At 45.1% G+C, this 22,467-nt stretch overlaps 1 protein-coding gene across 1 annotated transcript in view; it reads left to right on the plus strand.

Annotated features, from left to right (window-relative positions):
• Nucleotides 1–479: 479 nt before the first annotated feature.
• Nucleotides 480–22,467, plus strand: part of cdh15 (cadherin 15, type 1, M-cadherin (myotubule)) — a 52,242-nt gene continuing 30,254 nt past the window's right edge. The window contains exons 1-8 of the mRNA XM_078544710.1: nt 480–824; nt 3,737–3,889; nt 3,969–4,113; nt 12,781–12,938; nt 17,519–17,647; nt 18,384–18,569; nt 20,935–21,188; nt 21,627–21,769. Coding sequence (XP_078400836.1) covers nt 663–824; nt 3,737–3,889; nt 3,969–4,113; nt 12,781–12,938; nt 17,519–17,647; nt 18,384–18,569; nt 20,935–21,188; nt 21,627–21,769 — 1,330 coding nt within the window. The 5' untranslated portion in view covers nt 480–662. The remainder of the gene's footprint in view (nt 825–3,736; nt 3,890–3,968; nt 4,114–12,780; nt 12,939–17,518; nt 17,648–18,383; nt 18,570–20,934; nt 21,189–21,626; nt 21,770–22,467) is intronic.

Here is a 22,467-nt window from a genome sequence, read left to right on the forward strand (position 1 = left end):
ACAGGTTTTGTTGGTGATGTCGGATTTTCGTAGTGATGACGGGTTTTGTTGGTGATATTGGGTTTTGTTGGTGATGACGGTTTTTGTTGGTGATGTCGGGTTTTGTTGGTGATGTCGGGTTTTGTTGGTGATGTTGGGTTATGTTGGTGATCTCGGGTTTTGTTGGTGATGTCGGGTTTTGTTGGTGATGATGGGCGTTGTTGGTGATGTCGGGTTTTGTTGGTGATGTCGGGTTTTGTTGGTGATGTCGGGTTTTGTAGGTGATGATGGGTTTTGTTGGTGATGGGTTTTGTTGGTGATGATGGGTTTTGTTGGTGATGTCGGGTTTTGTTGGTGATGTCGGGTTTTGTCAGTGATGTCGGGTTTTGTAGGTGATGTCGGGTTTTGTTGGTGATGGGTTTTGTTGGTGATGATGGGTTTTGTTGGTGATGTCGGGTTTTGTTGGTGATGTCGGGTTTTGTCAGTGATGTCGGGTTTTGTAGGTGATGTCGGGTTTTGTTGGTGATGGGTTTTGTTGGTGATGATGGGTTTTGTAGGTGATGTCGGGTTTTGTTGGCGACCTTGGGGTTTGTCGGTTTTGGCAGAGTCACAACTTCAGTCGATAGGAATCTGCTGATTATTTCTTTGTTTGTGTTTTTTACGTTCCTCTCTAGATATCCATCATGGTGACGGCTCAGGCCTCACAGTCACCGACTGTCCCCGTTCTATATCCATGGAGACTGAAAAAAGGAACCGATGGGTTAACAAGAGTTCGAAGAGCCTGGGTCATTCCACCTATTGCTGTCTCTGAGAACAGCAGGAAGATCCCATTCCAGCTTGTTCAGGTACGGTGACATCATCAGTCCCTGTCAGGAACGTGCGTAAAGAGCTGGGTGGCGATTGATTCTCCCATGTTAGCTTTGCTTAGTAGCCAGCGCTCTAGGGGAGAATGATCCTACCAAGCCCACCAAAAAAAATCTGATTTTCTCATTAATCTCCGCTCATAATCTCAATGCAGGGGACTGAGGGACACTGCATAGCTGGAGAGGCAGTACTAAGGGAGTGCTGCATTGTTGAAGGATTAATACTGAGGGAGCACTGTGCTGTCAGAGGGTCAGTACTGAGGGAGTGCCACACTTTAGGAGGGTCAGGACTGAGGGTGTGCTGCACTGGTGGAGGGTCAGTACTGAGGGAGTGCTGCACTGGCGGAGGGTCAGTACTGAGGGAGTGCTGCACTGTCAGAGGTTCAGTGCTGAGGGAGTGCTGCACAGTCAGGGGGTCAGTGCTGAGGGAGCGCTGCAATGTCAGAGGGTCAGTGCTGAGGGAGCGCTGCAATGTAGGAGGGTCAGTACTGAGGGAGTCCTGCACTGTCAGAGGGTCAATACTGAGGGAGCACTGCACTGTCAGAGGGTCAGTACTGAGGGAGTTCTGCACTGTCGGAGGGTCAGTATTGAGGGAGTGCTGCACTGTCAGAGGGTCAGTACTGAGGGAGTGCCACACTGTCGGAGGGTCAGTACTGAGGCAGCACTGCACTGTCAGAGGGTCAGCACCGAGGGAGCACTGCACTGTCAGAGGGTCAGTACTGAGGGAGTGCTGCACTGTCAGAGGGTCAATACTGAGGGAGCACTGCACTGTCAGAGGGTCAGTACTGAGGGAGTTCTGCACTGTCGGAGGGTCAGTATTCAAGGAGTGCTGCACTGTCAGAGAGTCAGTACTGAGGGAGTGCCACACTGTCGGAGGGTCAGTACTGAGGGTGTGCTGCACTGTCGGAGGGTCAGTACTGATGGAGTGCTGCACTGGCGGAGGGTCAGTACTGAGGGAGTGCTGCACTGTCAGAGGGTCAGTACTGAGGGAGCGCTGCAATGTCAGAGGGTCAGTACTGAGGGAGTGCTGCACTGTCAGAGGGTCAGTACTGAGGGAGTGCTGCACTGTCAGAGGGTCAGTACTGAGGGAGCACTGCACTGTCAGAGGGTCAGTACTGAGGGAGTGCTGCACTGTCAGAGGGTCAGTACTGAGGGAGCGCTGCAATGTCAGAGGGTCAGTACTGAGGGAGTGCTGCACTGTCAGAGGGTCAGTACTGAGGGAGTGCTGCACTGTCAGAGGGTCAGTACTGAGGGAGCGCTGCAATGTCAGAGGGTCAGTACTGAGGGAGTGATGCACTGTCAGAGGGTCAGTACTGAGGGAGTGCTGCACTGTCAGAGGGTCAGTACTGAAGGAGTGCTGCACTGTCAGAGGGTCAGTACTGAGGGAGTGCTGCACTGTCAGAGGGTCAGTACTGAGGGAGCGCTGCAATGTCAGAGGGTCAGTACTGAGGGAGTGCTGCACTGTCAGAGGGTCAGTACTGAGGGAGTGCTGCACTGTCAGAGGGTCAGTACTGAGGGAGTGCCACACTGTCGGAGGGTCAGTACTGAGGGTGTGCTGCACTGTCGGAGGGTCAGTACTGATGGAGTGCTGCACTGGCGGAGGGTCAGTACTGAGGGAGTGCTGCACTGTCAGAGGGTCAGTACTGAGGGAGCGCTGCAATGTCAGAGGGTCAGTACTGAGGGAGTGCTGCACTGTCAGAGGGTCAGTACTGAGGGAGCGCTGCAATGTCAGAGGGTCAGTACTGAGGGAGTGCTGCACTGTCAGAGGGTCAGTACTGAGGGAGTGCTGCACTGTCAGAGGGTCAGTACTGAGGGAGCGCTGCAATGTCAGAGGGTCAGTACTGAGGGAGTGCTGCACTGTCAGAGGGTCAGTACTGAGGGAGTGCTGCACTGTCAGAGGGTCAGTACTGAAGGAGTGCTGCACTGTCAGAGGGTCAGTACTGAGGGAGTGCTGCACTGTCAGAGGGTCAGTACTGAGGGAGTGCTGCAGTGTCAGAGGGTCAGTACTGAGGGAGTGCTGCACTGTCAGAGGGTCAGTACTGAGGGAGTGCTGCACTGTCAGAGGGTCAGTACTGAGGGAGTGCTGCACTGTCAGATGGTCAGTACTGAGGGAGTGCTGCACTGTCAGAGGGTCAGTACTGAGGGAGTGCTGCACTGTCAGAGGGTCAGTACTGAGGGAGTGCTGCACTGTCAGAGGGTCAGTACTGAGGGAGTGCTGCACTGTCAGAGGGTCAGTACTGAGGGAGTGCTGCACTGTCAGAGGGTCAGTACTGAAGGAGTGCTGCACTGTCAGAGGGTCAGTACTGAGGGAGTGCTGCACTGTCAGAGGGTCAGTACTGAGGGAGTGCTGCACTGTCGGAGGGTCAGTACTGAGGGAGTGCTACACTGTCAGAGGGTCAGTACTGAGGGAGTGCTGCACTGTCAGAGGGTCAGTACTGAGGGAGTGCTGCACTGTCAGAGGGTCAGTACTGAGGGAGTGCTGCACTGTCAGAGGGTCAGTACTGAAGGAGTGCTGCACTGTCAGAGGGTCAGTACTGAGGGAGTGCTGCACTGTCAGAGGGTCAGTACTGAAGGAGTGCTGCATTTATGTTGCTTTGTTAACATAGTAAAATATTCCAATGAGAGATGTAAGAAAAATGAGGGACCTGACGCTTAGTGTACGGAGGTGAATTTTACAGGACGAAAGGGAGGCAGAGCAATGAAAGATTTTGGGAGGGAATTGCAGAATGTGGGACTCATTGTCTTTGTTATCAGCCAATTGTTTGACAATGTTCCAAGAGTCATCTTAATGGAACGGAGGAGAACAGAATTGAGAAACATACATGGAAAATGGGGATGGAGGAAGATAAAAACAGATGGAGAATGCAGATAATTTAACTTTGTTTTGTGAACAGATTAAATCAGACAAGCTTCCCAGCAATGTGATCTACAGCATTAAAGGACCAGGAGTGGATGAAGAGCCAAAGGGAATCTTCAGCATTGACCATGACACAGGACTTGTGTCTCTGACCACAGTGCTAGACCGTGAGGAGAAGAGCAGTTATAAGGTAGGAAAAGCGAGAGAGTCAGCAGAGGCTACATCAGGTCTGAAAACCTGCGGTAATTGGCTGGGCTTGTTTTACACAGATCAAAGCTTACGCTGTCGATGAGACAGGAACACCTTTGGAAGATCCCACAGATCTGGAGATCATTGTTATTGACCAGAATGATAACAGACCAACCTTTGACCAGCAATATTTCATTGGACATGTTCTTGAGGGATCAGCTCCAGGTTAGTACCATGGGATGGAAAACCATTACCGTGTTAACACAGACTGAAGTAATTAAAATGTTTATTTGTAAAAACTTGCCTCTTGTCCATTGCTTACATCTCAAAATACAGAGGGGAATCCAATCATTTTCTCCTAGTTTTTCTGACCTTGATACCTGGTTTCTGCCAAAGTCAGATATTAGGGATTTACAGGTAGCTGCCAATCTACACAAATTTTTTCCAGCAATTAGTCTCTAAATGACCTCAAGGTAGTCGTTTGGAAGTACAGAACTTGAGTAGTGCTGAAAAAAGAGACATGTCAAAGCTTTTCATCTTGCACTCATCAGGACACTGCAAAAATACCAACAGAAGGGAAAAATAATTTATACTCTATGAAAAGAGAGTGCTGATTGGTTGGCAAGTGGACTCTGATTGGTAGAGGCATTGCCATGGAGAATGCACCAGTGATGGTGACTGACAGTTAACTGCCAAGCATTGTTTGAAATTTAAACCAGGCAGCTTGAGCCTGATTGGTCAAGGCATTGCCCTGAGGAATGAGTCAGCTTTCAGTAACAGGTAACAGTAACGCGGCTACTATGCAGTAGCAACACGAGTGGTATTTGTCACAAACAGGATGCTGACATCAAGCCAAAAAGATGTTCTGCCCATCACACAAATGAGTGATGTGGTATATGAATTTCAGTGCCAGTGTGATGCTAGGGATGTAGTCCGTACGTCCCAAAGACAGGCAGATCATATCAAACAGCGTGTCCCAGCCGCTGTTCACAACGGGCAAGGTACAGACTCTACCCAACCAGCCCGTGTTCGCAAAACTCAAAACACAGTGTCCAACATTAGATGTGATTCCGCGATTGGACAACATTTGCTAAATAATCCTCAGTGTGCTAAGAATTACATTGACAACCAATTTAAGATTGTCAGTTGAGCTCATAATGTGGCGCATTTGCGTGTACTGGAAGCTACATATATTAATACACAGGGCCCTGTTCTTTGCAGACAGAAAGAACATGTACACACATTGCTCCTGTTTCAGCTAAACAAAATAAGTGACAGCCATTCACTGACTCATTCCTCAGGGCGATGCCTTAACCAACCAGAGTCAAACTGCCAGGTTTAAATTTCAAACAATGCTGGGCAGTTAACTGTCAGTCTCCATCACTGGTGCATTCTCCATGGAAACTCAGCTACAAAGACTCATGGACAGTCTCTCCCAGGCCTATAATTTGTTCTCCCTGACCATAAACATCAAGAAAACCGTGGTCACGGCACAAGGTGTTGCACCTCTGCCCCTGGTCACACTAACTAACACCCCACCAGAAGTGGTTATCAGATTCTGCCGGGTCCAGAGTGACACACAGTCTGTCCCTTGATGCTGAACTTGGTATACACAGAGAAAGTAGCTACAACCTTTGGCCGACTCACAAGACATGTATAAGATAACATCAAGCTGACCCTGAGAACCAAGCTGATGGTTTATAAGGCCTATGTTCTCAGTACCTTGCTGTAAGGCTGTGAGACTGGACAACTTACAGCTATCAAGAAAAGAAGTCTAACAATTTCCATCTTCACTGTCTGTGGTGCATTGTGGGTATATCCCGGCTGGACCAAATCACGAGTGTGGCAATCCTCTCACAGGCAGAGCTCCAACATCTGTTGGCGCTGATCAGAGGCAGCCTTGTTGGCTCGAGCACGTCTATGGGATGGAAGACGGTCACATACCCAAGGCCTTTCTGTCTGGTGAGGTAGCTGGAGCCAGACGACCAGTAAGATGCCCAAAGTTCCGTTTCAAGGATGCGAATGTGATGTGAAGGCCCTAAACATCAATCATTGCACCTGGGAGTCACTGACTGAAGACAGAGGAAAATGGTGACCCCTCCTGTAGGTTTGTGTGCACCACCATGATGACCAGTGGCTACTGTAGCTTGGCAACAGACACCAACGCTGCAAACAACAGCCCACAATGTCACTCAGTAGCTTCATGTGCGGCACTTATGGTAGAATCTGCCCCACGAGGATTGGCCTCTTCAGCCATCATCAAAGGGACTCCGTATGAAGACACCCACCCCTGGAATGCCTTGTCTGTTGTGTGTCCACCATCTTTGGTCAATGGAAGGATGCAGATGATGATGACGATGATGGTTGACCAATCTCTCAGCAGTTGATCTTGAATGCTGTTACCTACCCCTCCCCCACTCAGTAAATCATAGGATTGCAGATTATTTTAAGATGTATCCAACACGAGCATAGACAGATCAAAAAATCTAATGATTAAAAGGAGGACACTGACTGCATACACTCTATGCAGATATGGACGGAGTCTATTTGCGTATGAGATCAAATGACAAGCTCTACAATCTACCAAGACTGAAAGCAAAGACAAAAACACATTCCGAGAACTCCTCTATGCTGATGATGCTGCACTAGTCACCCCCTTGGAAACTCAGCTACAAAGTCTCATAGACAGTCTCTCCCAGGCCTATAATTTGTTCTCCCTGACTGTAAACATCAAGAAAACCGTGGTCATGGGACAAGGTGTTGCACCTCTGCCCCTGGTCACACTAACTAACACCCCACCAGAAGTGGATTCTCAGATTCTGGCACCTCGGGTCCACTGTGGCCCACAATGATGATGTGAATGTGGTCCTAACTGGTAAGAGTTAGAGCTGTTTGGATCTACTTGGCCTGTGTCTCCGTAAATTCTGAAGATTAAGTGATGATCTGATTGATGGATTTAGAATGATGAAAGGATTAGATAGGGCCAATAGAGAGAAACTATTTCCTCTGGTGGGGTGGTCCAGAACAACAGGGCAGAAGTTTAAAAATAGAACTGGGCCACTCAGGGGTGATGTCAGGAAGCACTTCTTCACACAAAAGATATTGGAAATCTGGAACACTCTCCCCCAAATGGCTGTACAGGCTGGAGGTCAATTGAAGAATTCAAAACTGAGATTGCGAGGTTTTTGTTAGACAAGCACATTGAAGATGTCGGAACCAGGGCAGGTAAATGGAATTTGGATACAGATCAGATATGGTCAAACTGAATGGCAGAAGTCTCCCCCAGAAAAGGTTGTAGGTGCTGGGAATCAATTGGAACTTTCAGGGCTACATCACTATGATGTCATTGATTTGGATTTCCAGAAGGCATTTGATAAGATTCCATATACAGTGAGAAAGGATATTGGCTCAGAAAATCATGATGTGGAATCTGTTTGGGTGGAGATAAGGAACACCAAGGGGCAGAAAGTGGAGATGTAAGGGAAGGTGTTAAGCAGGAAATTAGAGACACATGCAATAAGGATATAACTGTAATCATGGGCGACTTTAATCTACATATAGATTGGACAAACCAAACTAGCAATGATACTGTGGAGGAGGATTTCCTGGTAAGTAGAATAGGTAAGGGAGAACCAATAGATGTGGTGTATTTGCCTTTCAAGAAGGCATTTGATAAGGTTCCACATAAGAGGCTAGTGGGCAAAATTAAAGCACACGGGATTGTGGGTAATATACTGGCATGGATTGAGAATTGGTTGACAGACCGGAAACAGAGAGTGGGAAAAAATAGTGTGTATGTGATGGTTTCTTAGACCAATACGTTGAGGAACCAACTAGAGAGCAGGCTATCCTAGACTGGGTATTGTGCAATGAGAAAGGATTAATTAACAATCTTGTTGTGCAGGGTCCCTTGGGGAAGAGCGACCGTAAAATGATGGAATTGTTCATTAAGATGGAGAGTGAAGAAGTTGAATCCGAAACTAGGGTCCTGAATCTAAAAGGGAACTACGAGCGTATGAGGTGCAAGTTGGCAATGATGGATGTGAGAACCTTACTAAAAGGGTTGACGATGGATAGGCAATGGCTAATATTTAAAGAACATATGCATGAATTACAACAATTATTCATTCCTGTCTGGCACAAAAGTAAAACAGGAAAGGTGGCTCAACCATGGATTATAAAAAAAATTAGTGATAGTATTAGATCCAAAGAGGAGACATATAAAACTGCCAGAAAAAGCAACAAGCCTGAGGATTGGGAGCAGTTTAGAATCCAACAAAAGTGGACAAAAAGATTGATCAAGAAGGGAAAATGGAGTTTGAGAGTAAACTTGCAGGGAACATAAAAACTGACTATAAAAAGCTTCTATAAATATGTGAAGACAAAAAGATTATTGGAGACAAATGTAGGCCCCTTACAGTCAGAAACGGGGGAAATTATAATGGGGAACAAAGAAATGGCAGAAGAATTGAAGACATATTTTGGTTCTGTCTTCACAAGAGAGGACACAAATAATTTCCCAGGAATGTTAGGGAACCAAGGGTCCAGTGAGAGGGAGGAATTGAAGAAAATCAGTATTAGTAAAAAAATGGTGCTAGAGAAATTAATGGGGTTAAAGGCTGAAAAATCCTCAGGGCCTAATAATCTACATCCCAGATACTAAAGGAAGTGGCCCTGGAAATATTGGATGCATTGGTGGTCATTTTCCAAAATTCTATAAACTCTGGAGCAGTTCCTACAGATTGGAGGGTGGCAAATGTAACCCCACTATTTAAAAAAGGAGGGAAAGAAAAAACAGAGAATTACAGACCAGTTAGCCTAACATCAGTAGTGGGGAAAATGCTAGAGTCTATTATAAAAGGCTTGGTATCAGAACACTTGGAAAGCATTAACGGGATTAGACAAAGTCAGCATGGGTTTATGAAAGGGAAATCATGCTTAACTAATCTACTGGAGTTTTTTGAGGATGTAACTAGTAGAATAGATAAGGGAGAACCAGTGGATGTGGTGTACTTGGATTTCAAGAAGGCTTCTGATAATGTCCCACATAAGAGGCTTGTGGGCAAAATTAAAGCACATGGGACTTGGGGTAATATACTGGCATGGATTGAGAATTAGTTGACAGACCAGAAACAGAGAGTGGGAATAAATGGGTCTTTTTCTGGGTGGCAGGTGGTGACTAGTGGAGTACCGCAGGGATCAGTGCTTGGGCCCCAGCTATTCACAATATATATAAATGACTTGGATGAGGGAACCAAATGCAATATTTTCAAGTTTGCTGACAACATAAAACTGTGTGGGGTGGTGAGGAGGATGTAAGGAGGCTTCAGGGTGATTTAGACAAATTGTGTGTGTGGGCAAACACATGACAGATGCAGTATAATGTGGATAAATGTGAAGTTATACACATCAGTGTGGATGTACAAAGGGATCTGAGTGTCCTTGTACACCAGTCAATGAAAGTAAACAGGCAGGTGCAGCAAGCAATAGGAAGGCAAATGGTATGTTGGCCTTCATTGCAAGAGGATTTGAGTTCAGAAGTAGGAGTGTCTTACTGCAGTTATACAGGATCTTAGTAAGACCACAGCTGGAGTATTGTGTGCAGTTTTGGTCTCCCTACCTAAGAATGGATATACTTGCCATAGAGGGAGTGCAGCGAAGGTTCATTAGGCTGATACTGGGGATGGCAGGACTGTTGTATGAGGAGGGATTGGTTCGACTGGGTCTGTATTCACTAGAGTTTAGAAGAGTGAGAGGGGATCTGATTGAAATGTATAAAATTCTAACAGGGCTGGACAGACTGGATGCAGGGAGGATGTTTCCCCTGGTTGGGGAGTTTAGAACCAGGGGCCACAGTCTCAGGATACGGGGCAGGGCATTTAAGACTGAGATGAGGAAAAATTTCTTCACTCAGAGGGTGGTCAACCTGTGGAATTCTCTACCACAGAGGCTGTGGAGGCCGGGTCACTGAGTATATTCAAGAAAGAAATTGATAAATTTTTGGATATTTGGGGCATCAAGAGATATGGAGAGAAAATGGGAGCAGGCTCGAAGGGCCGAATGGCCAACTCCTGCTCCTAGTTTCTACATATGAGACAGTTAAGAGAAATGAAAGCACATGGAATTAGAGACTTGGATAGGGAATTGTTTAGGAGATAGGAAAGAGACAGTAAGGATAATGGTTACGTATTGCAATTGACAGGAAGTGACTGGGATTTGTTCTGGGGCCTCACTATGTTTTATCAATGACTTAGATAAAGACATAGTTAACCATATATCTAAGTTTGCTGGTGGCACCAAGGTAGCTGGCACAATAAATAGTGTAGATGGGAGCAGTTGTTAAGGGGATATTGATCGAGTAAGTGAGTGGGAAAAACCATAGCAGATGGAATTTAATGTGAGGTTGTTCACTTTGAACTCAAGAAAGACAATTTGGAGTATTTTCCAAGTGGTGAGAAGATAGGAGGGCAGTGAGATTTAGGTGTTTATGTACAGCAAACACTAAAAGCTAGTGCACAGGTAGAAAACCATTTCAAAGGCTAATGGAATGTTGGCCTTTGTCTTACAAAGGGGATGAAGTGATGTTCCAGTTATTTGAAGCTCTGGTTAGAACCCATCTGGAGTAATTGGGTTTAGTTCTGAGCACTGTCCTTCAGGAAGGATGTGTTGGGCTGACCTTTCACTATGCAGTGTGAAGGGGATTGGAGGCGGGAGTCAGGGGGTAATGGGAAACTATTCGGGAGCCATGCTGGAATGGCTCCTTGTTGCATTCGTGCCCATGGGGGACTTTTCCAGGGTTGGGTTTGGAACGAGGATTCCTGCTCCACAGAGGTGGGCAGTGAATTAGGTAAATTAGGGCCCCACTTCTAGGGGCCATTTTGAGCCAACATTGCTATTTGCCAATGTTGAAACAGAACCCTGCCGTGTGCTGAGACTGTCCGCTCAGTTGAGGTGTCAGGCGAGGAGGCCATTGCCCCAGTGATGGGGCCTCAGGAATAAAGATCACAGCACTGTCAGTGAATAGGCCTGCGGAGGGGCTACCCCTCCATTCTGACATCCCTACCTGCTTTGGAAGTCTTCAGTGCAACCCTTCTGTATTTTCCAGTGAGGGTATCTCCATGTTGAGGTGCATCAGTAATGCCCACCTCTCCTGGTTGAGGTGTTGAGGCTCCAGAGCTGCCAGCACTCTGATTGGGTCGGCAACATCAGAAGCCCGCCCCAAGTGTTTAATAGGATGGTGAGCGGAGAGGCGGACAATTAGGAAGGCCCTTCCTGGATGGTTACGCTACTGATCTCGCCGCAGCAAGTGTAGGCTTGGGACCCCATTCGATCCTGATGCCCCAAAGGCGATGGAAAAATCCAGCCCATTGGTATTGGGGGGTGTACAGAGTAGGTTCACCAAAATTATACTGAGGGTTTAGGGGGTCCATTATGAGGTTAGGTTGCTTAGACTAGACTTGCATTTCCTTGAATTTATAACAGTAGGCAGGGATCTAATTAAGTTGTTTGGATTTGATAGAAATAAATTCTTTCCTTTGATGAAGGAATTCAGGAGCAAGGAGACAGAACCTTAAAATGAGAAATAGGCCACTCAGGGGTGATGTCGGGAAGCACTTGCTCACACAAAGGGGAGTGGAAATCTCAAACTCTCTCCCCAAAAACACTGTCATGTTGGGGGTCCAGTGCTCCGACTGGGATGGGAGGAGTGCGCGGTTGTTCTAGCCCCACTGCTCCACAGGTCACACCATTAGTTTAAAAGTTTGATTCACTCAGCAAAAATGGCCAATTGTTTACCTTTGCTAGTGTTACCGAGAATAAACGAGACTTTAACCAGGCTTCTTTCAATAAACAACACTTATTAGTTTATTATAACACTAGTGTCGTCACATAGAAAGGCAAAGCTTATTAACTTATGGTATGAAATATGAAAGTATACTAATTACTCTTTTGAGATATCTTAAGTCTCTCTCTCTCTCCCTCTCTCTCTCCTTCTCTCACACACACACACACATGTGGAGTGTTGAAATGGCGTTCAGGTTATACGGTTGGTCTCTCAGCACTAATCTGCGGTCGATGTCTCTTGCATTGCTTTTCGGGCAGACTCGAGGAACAATTGCAGATATTCAATTCCAGCACGTAGAACAACTTAGGAGCAACTTCTACTCCCTTCCGGCTCTGGACTGTAAAAAGGCTGCTATCTTCTTTTCACAAGCAGTTGGTCTTTCATCTCGAAACAAAACCAAAACTCATTTTAAATAGTTTTCCAGGCATGCTTTTTGTCCCCAGAGCCATAAACCACGATGTGATCCTTTTGCAAACAGTCCACTGGGGTCAAGAGGTTTCTAGCTTCTTTAAAACTGCTTAATTACATTTTCTTATAAATGAATATCTCTTCCAAGAAAAGCAATCAGAGTTCTTGCATTAACCCTTTAAGAAACAGTGTCTTTTAAAACACAAATTCTTCCAGAATGTTCTTAGTCCTTGAAGATGAACCATTTTCTGGAATTAAATTGTTCATCACACCAGTGAAAATCTCGAAACTTAGATTGATGATTTTTGTTGGATAAGGATATTAAGGCTTTTTTTGGATAAGGGTAACCAAGGCAGATACATAAATGCAAGTCTTTCTTTTTAGTAAACAGAATCCAACCATGATCTAATTGAATAACAGAACAGGCTCGAGGGGCTGAGTGGCCTCCTTCTGTTCCTTGGACTGGGGCTGGTTAATATAACCGGGCTGAGGTAGGCTCAGGTGGAGCACACGCTGGATATTTTCAGGTGTTGAGAACCTGACTCACCTCCTGCACACCTGAGTGTTGGCCACAGGTTGACCATGTTGGGCAGAATCAGAATGTTCACATTTGCTGATCTTGGGTGTATGGAATATTCCAGGCACACTGGTAATGCGAGTGACTGCCTCCGATGCTGACGACCCTCAGACTGACAATGCCGCTCTGGGCTACTCGATCATTGGTGATGGAAGAGGAATTTTCCGAATTGATCCCACAACAGGAGAGATCCGCACTGTTGGAGTGGGCCTGGATCGAGAGGTGAGTAAAGAGTTAATAAGAGCCCCACCACAATGAGAGAGAAGAGGGAAGATACCAGCATGTTGGTGTGTTGTTGACAGAGGTCCATTGAGTGGTGGTTAATGTTTGTTATCGAGTTGATCTTCAGACAACTTTTCTTAGTGGAAACATTTAACTCTATTAACAAGGCAACAGCAGCAACTAAGTGTGTGCATCAAACTCCACAACTAAAGAAGTACTCTCCTCTGTAGAGGTTCCCCATGCTGCTAACACATTGGTTTGCACAGATCATGTGATCCTACAGCACAGGATTATTCTTAAATCTACAATCCAACATTTCCCAAAACTATAATTACTACAGTGTAGGAATGCTCTTTGATCGGAGACTGGGGGCGAGGTGCAAACTGCCCCCCTCAGCCCTGACACCTGTAAAAACTGAAGCAAGGGATTTGGGATGAGCATGAGGTATAGAGACGATCTCAGAAATGGTAAACGTCTGAAAAACTCCCAGCTGTGAATTCAGGGAAGGGAGGGTGATGTTTAGCTAATTTGGTGTTATGGATCTCTGGTGCACTTAAAACCCTTACATCCACTGAGAGATTTTGACAAACTTCCATCTGGGTGATAACTAGCAGAGGTTAGAGGTCAGGGGGCAGGAGGTAAAGTTGGAACCTGGGTAGAAATTGGTTTAAAAACAGGAGAAGGTGGTGGCTGGAATGGGAACTCTTCATGTTGGAAAGAATGTGACCTGGTTTATTCCAGATGCAGGGCAGGTCTTGAACAGGTGTTGCCTCTCCTGTTTTCATCTTCAATGAGACTAGGGTCTGTGTTGGACATTCTTGGATTTTATCAATAGAGTGGGAGCTGCAGAATGTGTGCACCCCTCAGCATATTGAATGTCTTGGCAAGTGAAATGTAACACAGAGAAGTGTGAAGAGATTCATTTTGGTAGGAAGAATTGCTGTAGGAAATCATGAGCAGTCTAGAGAGAGTGCATTGGAAAAACCTATTTCCATTTCCAGAGAGGTCAATAACCAGGAATAGATTTAAAGTTATTAGTGGAAAGATCATAGGGGATTTGAGGAGTTTTTTTTTCACTCAGATGGTGGTGAGGATCTGGACCTCACTGCCTGAATCTTAGAATCACAGCATTGTTACAGTGAAGGAGGAGGCTGTTCAGCTCAGCTTGTCTGCACCGGCTCAGCAAATGAGCGATTCACCTGTTCCCACTCCCCTGTCCTCTCCCCGTAACCCTGCACATTCTTCCTTTTCAGATAACAGTCTAATTCCCTTTTAAATGCCTCTATTGAACCTGCCTCCACCACACTTTCAGGCAGGAATTCCAGACCTTAGCCACTCCCTGCGTGACAAAGCTTTTCCTCATGTCACTTTTGCTTCTTTTGCCAACTACCTTAAATCTGTGCCCTCTCTTATTTGATTCTTTCATGAGCGGGAATAGTTTCTTCCAGCCTAATCTGTCCAGGCCCCTCATGATTTTGAATATCTCTATCAAATCTCCTCTCAGCCTTCTCTTCTCCAAGCAAAACAGTCCCAACTTCTCATATCGATCTTCATAACTGAAGTTCCCCATCCCTGGAAGCATTCTTGTGAATTTTTTCTGCTTTCTCTGGGTGGAAGAGGCAGAAACCCTCATAATATTTTTAAAATACTTGGATTATGCACTTGAAGTGCTGTAACCTACAGACCAAAAGGTGGGATTAGACTGAATAGATATTTTTCTGTTAACATGGATTTGAAGGGCCAAATGGCCTCCAGCTGTGCTATAAATCTTTCTACATCACTATATTTCTCAAAATGAGCAGAGGCTGTTCCTGGCCTGATGTGGGTTTTCTCCAACAGCCAAGTCCATTTCCATAATCCCCAGAGTTTCTCCAGGGTCTACCCAGCAGTGTGCAGATTTCAGCTTCCTGTCTAACCGCTGGAGTGTCTGTTCATTCTGTATCAGATCGAGTTGAATAAATATGGACAATTCACTCACAGTATGTTTGAAACCTGTCTCAGTGTTATAATAAGGACAATACACTCACAGTATGTTTGAAACCTGTCTCAGTGTTATCATAAGGACAATACATTCACAGTATGTTTGAAACCTGTCTCAGTGTTATAATAAGGACAATACACTCACAGTATGTTTGAATCCTGTCTCAGTGTTATAATTAGGACAATACACTCACAGTATGTTTGAAACCTGTCTCAGTGTTATAATAAGGACAATTCACTCACAGTATGTTTGAAACCTGTCTCAGTGTTATAATAAGGACAATACACTCACAGTATGTTTGAAACCTGCCTCAGTGTTATGACACAGCAGTTAGTAAAGGCTGAGTTGTTTATATCCCAGGGGGAAACTTGAACAACTGTCATAACCTATATTTTCAATTGGTATGTTTGAGATGCTGCTGTGAATTCGGGAATAAAACCACCAAGCTTCAAGAGGTTTTTTTTAATAAGAAACTAATTTAAACATTTATTAATTTAACAACAAATTAAACACATACACATGTCTACAAATTACTACCATAATAACTTTTAAACAAATCCCCAAATTAATCATTCCCAGGTAAATCTTCACCAAGGCAACAATAACCCATAGACTTAAAACAGACACCAGGCAAAGCACATTTGACCTTACAAATTCAAAATGAGGTTCCTTGCAATTTGGTTCCTTTTCAGACACAGTTGTAGGTTTACAGGCTGGTTAGATCTTAGGTGCCTCTGACTCACACACACAGTTTCGGTTTATCCCTGGTTTCTCCTTTGAATGTAAATTTTCCATTCTATTACTAGGTTTTTAAATTTTACCTCTCCTAACAATAATCCTTTCATTCCACCAATTTTATCAGTAGTGTAAACACATTGCTCGGTGTCTCCCAGCTAGGTGCAAGATTTTACCCATTCTTTTGAATGGTTTATTCGACAAACGCAAATGTACTCCTTACCTTCTATCCTTATGTTTATCTAATTAACATCTCAAAACTACTATATGTCAAAGCACCCAGACTGGCTGGCTTTAATCCAATTAAGACACACACACAGACACATTCTACAATTCAAGTTTAAAAATCATTTCCAAAAACATTATAGACATTAATATCTCTCCATGGCACTCAGTCACATACCCCACTGTAACAGCCTCTTGCTCTCTCTCTCTGTTCCTCTCTCGCCTGCCCCCCCCCAACAAGTCCTGGGCACTGATGAGGTGAGGTCAATTAATCCAATGTAAATACAGGAGAAACTGGTACAAAAGCAAAATCCTGTGGATGCTGGAAATCTGAAATAAGAACAGAAAATGCTGGAAATACACAGCAGGTCTGGCAGCATCTGTGGAGATAGAAACAGAGTTAATTTTTCAGGTTTGTGACTTTTCTTCAGAACAGGGATGTTTCCTCAATTAATCCCTCTTGCCCTCCATCCTATCACAAACCTTCCCACCTTCTCTCCCCACCCCCCCACCCCCTTTCACCCTTTCACTTCTTAAAACCTGTTACATCTCTTAACTTATTCCAATTCTGATGAAAGGTCATCGACTGGAAACATTAATCAGGATTTTCCAGTCCTGCCTGAGGTGGGAATCAGTACAGGTGGGACCGGAAAATTTGGAGAGCAGCCAAAAGTCTGTTGAGCGGGAATTTCCAGTCCTGCCTGTTAACTCTGTTCCTCTCCACACATGCTGCCTGACTGCTGTATATTTCCAGCATTTTCTGCTTTTGTTATAAATAGAAACTAAACGGTACAATTTTAAGGGGAGTGCAGGAATGCCGGGACCTGGGGATTATGTACACAAGTCTTTGAATGTGGCAGGCTAAATTGAGAAGAGTGTTAAAAGAAAGCAGACAGGATCCTTGGCTTTATTAATAGGGGCATAGAATAACAAAAACAAACCTTTGAAAAGGGTGCAGAACAGATTTATTAGAATGGTACCAGGGATCGCAACTATGTGGGTTGACTGGAAAAGCTGGGGTTCTCCTTAGAGCAGGGAAGGTGTTCAAAATCATGAGGAGAATTGATAGAGTAAATAAAGAGAAGCTTGCAGAAGGGTCAGTAACCAGAAAACACAAATTTGAGGTGATTGGGAAACATATTTTTACAATGAGTTGTGGTCTGGAAGGCACTGAAAGGGCAGTGAAAGCAGATGCAGTAGTAACTTTCAAAAGAGAACTGAATACATACTTGAAACACAAACATTTGCAGGATTATGGGGAAAGAGGAGGGAAGTGGGACTAACTGGATACTAAAGAGCTAGCACAGCATGATGGACCAAATAGCCACCTCCTGTGCTGTGCAATCCTATGATTCTGTAATTTTCTCTCTGTGAAATCAGCATGGTGGTAACCATTCCTAAACCAAGGATCACGGAGAGACGGGATTGAGGAGTATGGAGAGACAGGGTCAGAGAGTATGGAATTTGGAGAGATGGGATCGGAGAAATGCTGGCTCAATGGGTGGGGTTTACCTATTGATTTGTTGAGCCTGTTGGGCTTTTCCAGCTCCTGAAGCCTCGCCACTTGTTCCAATTGAGTCTGTGCAGCAACACGAGTGAGTGATGAATTCTTTCCTGAACAATCCGTTTGTATTTGCAGAATATTTCTGTGTACAACCTGACTCTACAAGTGGCGGATCTATCAGGTGAAGGACTCTCCACCACCGCTACTGCCGTCATCTTCATCGATGACATCAATGACAATGCCCCAGAGTTTCTCGCCGCTGAGGTTTGTGATGTCATTCTGTCTGTCAGTCATATCGATTATTGAGGAACTTAGGTGAAGGGTCAAACTTAGAACATCAGCAAGGGGAATGGCCGAGATCTACTGCAGGATATCACCAAAGTAAAGGGTCAAGGTGCAAGATGTCACCAAAGGTTAAGGGTCAGGATTTATAGTACAGAATATCAAAGATGAGTGCAGGACAACCTGGATAAAGAGTATCTGAGGGTGGTGCTTCTTGGTGTAATTGCCAAGATAAGCTCAACCTGGACATCCACTGTGACCCTGCCAAACTTCATAGGGTTGGGGGGAAGATCTCATGATTTAAATGCCTTTAGTGGATCTGCAGACATTGGGGATGCTGGGACTCCCAGGAGAAACCTTCAGTTCCCCCCATAGCTTCCTTCACATAATGGCTGCTTTCAGAAGTCTACACCTTCATCCAGGAGTAGGCTGCATGTTGCCTCCCACATCCTTCCCTTCTTCTGATCATAGAACAGGTCTGCTTGGAGTTCCCAGCTTTGACCCCTCATTATGATGGAAATGTTGACACGAGGCGGGGACTAGTTCCTGGATAATCTATTTTACCCCATCAAAGGCAGGGAATCGCCATAGAAGTTTGGGGCCAAGGTATTTAGCAGACTCTGCTCAGACCATTCAATCCTACTGAGTGAGAAAATATAACATTTTAAAATAACTATTAGTTACAATTCCTAATAACCTCTAAACTTGGCCCTTGCAGTTCACTGTTGAAGTGTCAGAGGACATGGTGGGATCGGAGATTGGCAAAGTGAGTGTGGTGGACAAGGACCAACCTGGAACGTCAAACTGGCTTGTGGACTACACGATTATTGATGGCAATGACCATGGATTCTTCAGCATCAAGACTGAGCCGGAGACCAACAGAGGCATCCTATTCGTTGAAAAAGTAAAGGGAAGCGGCCAATCAAGTAGCAGTTTAGCAATTAGAACTATGTTTAGAAAATTGTGAAGAGTCACCTTGGAGAGACCTGGGCAGAATGCAAATAGTCTGTGTCCAAACCCAGCCCAAGTGGGGGAGAGGGGGATGGGCTCCTCTCTCTCTCAACCTATCAGAGGTGTGGTTGGTATGACTAATCGGATAGCAGAAATTTCCTCTCTGGAAAGGTCAAAGGGCAGATTTAGTGGACAAATATGCTCCAGGCTGGAAGTCATTCTTCAACGAGGAGCCAGCCTCTAGATCTTGTATCTTCCAACAGCTAACAGTCTAGAAGCGAAATTATTGGATTATCCAGTGGTCTGGGTTCAAGGGTCAGATTCTCTGACGGTCTGGCCAAATGCCTAAACTGATGAAGATCTGGTGAAATAACTCACCCAGAAGATTAACCAATTCTTTCCCACTCAGCTCCTTCTTGATCTATTGAGTGTTGCCAACATTTTCAGTCTTTATTTCTGAACTATTCCTCATTGTTACTGAGGAGAACCCAGAAAAATCAGTGCCCATCCCACAATGTCGGAGAGAATAACTCGCAGAGGCAGGGCCTGAGCTCTGGGCCTGGAATTGGTGAAATGCTGTTTGACCCAATGCTTCACAGGGCAGATCCCATACAGTGTGGGATGGCCTGAGCATTAGTCTCAGGCTCCGGCTCCACTGTAAGCAGCTCTCAGCTGCGGCAGATACTGTGGGGAGGGACCTACAATGACCACATTCTACATTCTGTAAACTTGGGGCCATCCAAAATTCTGCTGCCCATGTCTTAACTCGCACCAAATTCCTCCCCGTGTCCACTAACCTGCATTGGCTCCCGGTCAAGCAACATCTTGGTTTTAAACTTTTCATCCTTGTTTTCAAATCCCTCCAAGGCCTCACCCCTCCCATCTCTGTAATCTCCCCCAGCTCCACAACCCTCCAACATCACCGCACTCCTCAAATGTTGGCCTCTTGCACACCCCAATTTTAATCTGTCCATTATTGGTGGCCGTACCTGAGTTGTCTGGACCCTAATGTTACAATCCCCATAGAGTCCAAGAACTTTTTAAAAACAAAGGAATTGCATTGACATCAACAGAAAGAAAACTGCTGAACAAGATTACATTTTTAAAAACTTTTCCTGTAACAAACCAACTAAAATCAACTTAATTCAAACATTAATTTACAGGTGAAGGATAGAAAGATATTTCAAATCAAAAGGTAAATTTCACTTTAAAGAGTTGATCCAACAAAGGTACACCTCACGTAGTTACAAGCGCTCGCATTATTTCCCGCACAAGGAGCCTCCTGGGAGGAGTCTCACAGTTTTCCAACTCAACCTTCGTTATGTAGGATCTTTCACTTCCCACCCAATAATTTCGGCCCTTGAGTCACATTCGCCAGCAGCCAGATTCCATCCGAAGTCCCCGGGCGTGGTTACCACCAACAAGACGGATGTCTATGAACCCCTTCTTACTCAGGTCACAACAGAGCTAATGGCACAGAATCTCCAGACACTTCCTTCTCCAAACCCTTTAAAACAGGCTGGTGGGCTCTAGCAACACTGAAACCGCAGCAATGGGTATTATCCAATCCACAATCCCTCACCCTGTTCTTTCCAATTGTATAACATACGCAGTAACACAGTCTCTTCTGAATTTTCAGAGAGTTGCTTCAACACCAGGATCTGTTCTAAAACTGTTCCATTTGGAAAGGGCCTCGCTTGTTTTCTCTCACCTGAATTTTCAGTGTGTTCTGAGCTGCCAAACAGAAAAACACAGACTCAAGTCCTACCCCGATGCAATTAGCTTTCTATTTTCTCTTTGATTCTTAGCTGTTCATCCCCATGACAACCCCAGGTCACGTGGGCATTTCTTTGAACCTAATATAATAATAATAATCAGGAAACTAATCAACCCTCTTTCAGACTACACCCCAGCCCACTTTGGTCTTAAAGGAACATCACACAAAAAGAAATACAAGCTTCTCAAAGCACACAGCCCTCCCTAAACCTCTCCAACCCTGTACCTCTCTCTCCTCCTTTAACATGTTGCTTAAAACCTTTACCAAGCTTTTAACATTCTGCCCTAATACTCCTTATGTGGTTCAGTGTCGTATTTTGTTTCATAATGCTCCTCTGAAGCACCCCATGGGGTATTTTGCTATGTTGAAGGTGCTATATAAATGTAAGTTGTTGTACAATTGACTTCAGTGTCTTTAGACTGAAGTCAGGACAAGGGTGAGACAATTAATGGAGGAGGGGAGAAAAACTGAGGCAATGGCAAAAGGTGAGAGAACTCAAGGAGTTACCCACGGGGGTTTATTTTGCTGTCATCTGTTTTAGAATCTTGACTATGAGGAGGCTGACAAACACACCCTGACTGTGGAAGTGAAGAACAAGGAAGACATTACTCCTGGAGCACCTCAACCTCTCCGTTCCTCAGCTAAAGTCATTGTGACAGTCACTGATGTGAACGAAGCCCCCAGCTTTGTGGAAGACCCCCGCGAACTGAGTGTGCCGGAAGGGTTAACAGCAGGAAGCTTTCTAACAGTCTACACCGTCACTGATCCGGACACAAAGCAACAACAGAACATCAGGTAAGGACTGTCTCAAACTTCCTGTCCCTCAGTCTGGGTGTATTTCCCCTGGTATCTGGGTTTGTTTCCCTGGTGCTTGGGTGTATTTTTCACAGTATCTAGACGTGGTTCCTCAGTATCTGGATGTTTGCCCCTCGTGTCTGGGTGTGTCTCCTATGTTTGGGTTGTTGCCCCTGTGACCAGCTTTATTTTCCCCATGTTTCAGGTGCTTTCCCCCATGTCCATGTTTACTTTATCCCATGTGTGGGTATTTTCCCCGATCTCTGCATTTATTTTCTTCCTGAGCTATGTTTTTTACACTTACCTCCGTATGTTCCCCTCATATCTCGATATTTTCCTCTGTGCCCAGGTATTTTTTTGCCAAGGTCCAGGTTTATTTTACCCCATTTTGGGGTATTCCTCCCTGGACCACTAACTCTGCCCTTTCCTATCTTCCAGTTACGGGATTCAGTATGATCCAGCTGACTGGCTGACAGTCGATGTGAACACGGGGGAGATAATTCTTCAGCAGAAGATTGAGCGCAGGTCTCCGTTCCTGCTCAACCATCGATACACAGCTGTAATCACAGCCACGGACAGTGGTAAGTGGGCTATAAGAAAACAGTAAGTTACAAATAGGCCTGAATAAACAGGAAATGATAGACTAATAGAACAGTAAGCTGGAAAGAAAAATTATTGTAGTAAAGCGGAGTAATAGAGTGGGAATCAGAGTAATAACTAATGTCATAAATAGTAATAAGGCAGTTAACAGAGTTGTGGTAATCGGAGATGTAATACACCTTTAAGAGACTGTGAGCAGATTGACCACGTGACTGTAAGACCCAATAGCTGTGTAGCGTGGGCTACAATGTTAATGTTAGTCTAGAGTAGGGTCTGGTTGGAGAAGCACACATGTTAATGCTCTGTTGTCTGTGTAAATAAATAGCATGTGCTTCATTTCATATTGATCTCTGCATCTACAGTATATTGTAACTGACACACCCGCCAAGAGATAAGTGGTCAATTGGTTCGCAAGCAAAGTGACTCCTTAGTAAAACTTAACAATTGGCGACGAGGCAAAACACGACCAGTCGACAACACCAAAGAAAGCCGCAAAAACTCAACTGAGGTGGATCAGCTGTGCCTTGCAGGCCGATTGTAAGTACAGCCTCACCATAGTCGTCAGTTACCTCTCTCCAGTATGCCACAGTTTGGCTGTATTGAACTGTTTGATCAGACCACCGATGACTGGTTCACATTATATTGAACACTTTGCATTTTTCTTTTTGGCCAACGATAT

The sequence above is a fragment of the Cetorhinus maximus genome, chromosome 6 (assembly GCF_964194155.1).
Source record: "Cetorhinus maximus chromosome 6, sCetMax3.hap1.1, whole genome shotgun sequence".
In the NCBI taxonomy this organism is placed as follows: Eukaryota; Metazoa; Chordata; class Chondrichthyes; order Lamniformes; family Cetorhinidae; genus Cetorhinus; species Cetorhinus maximus.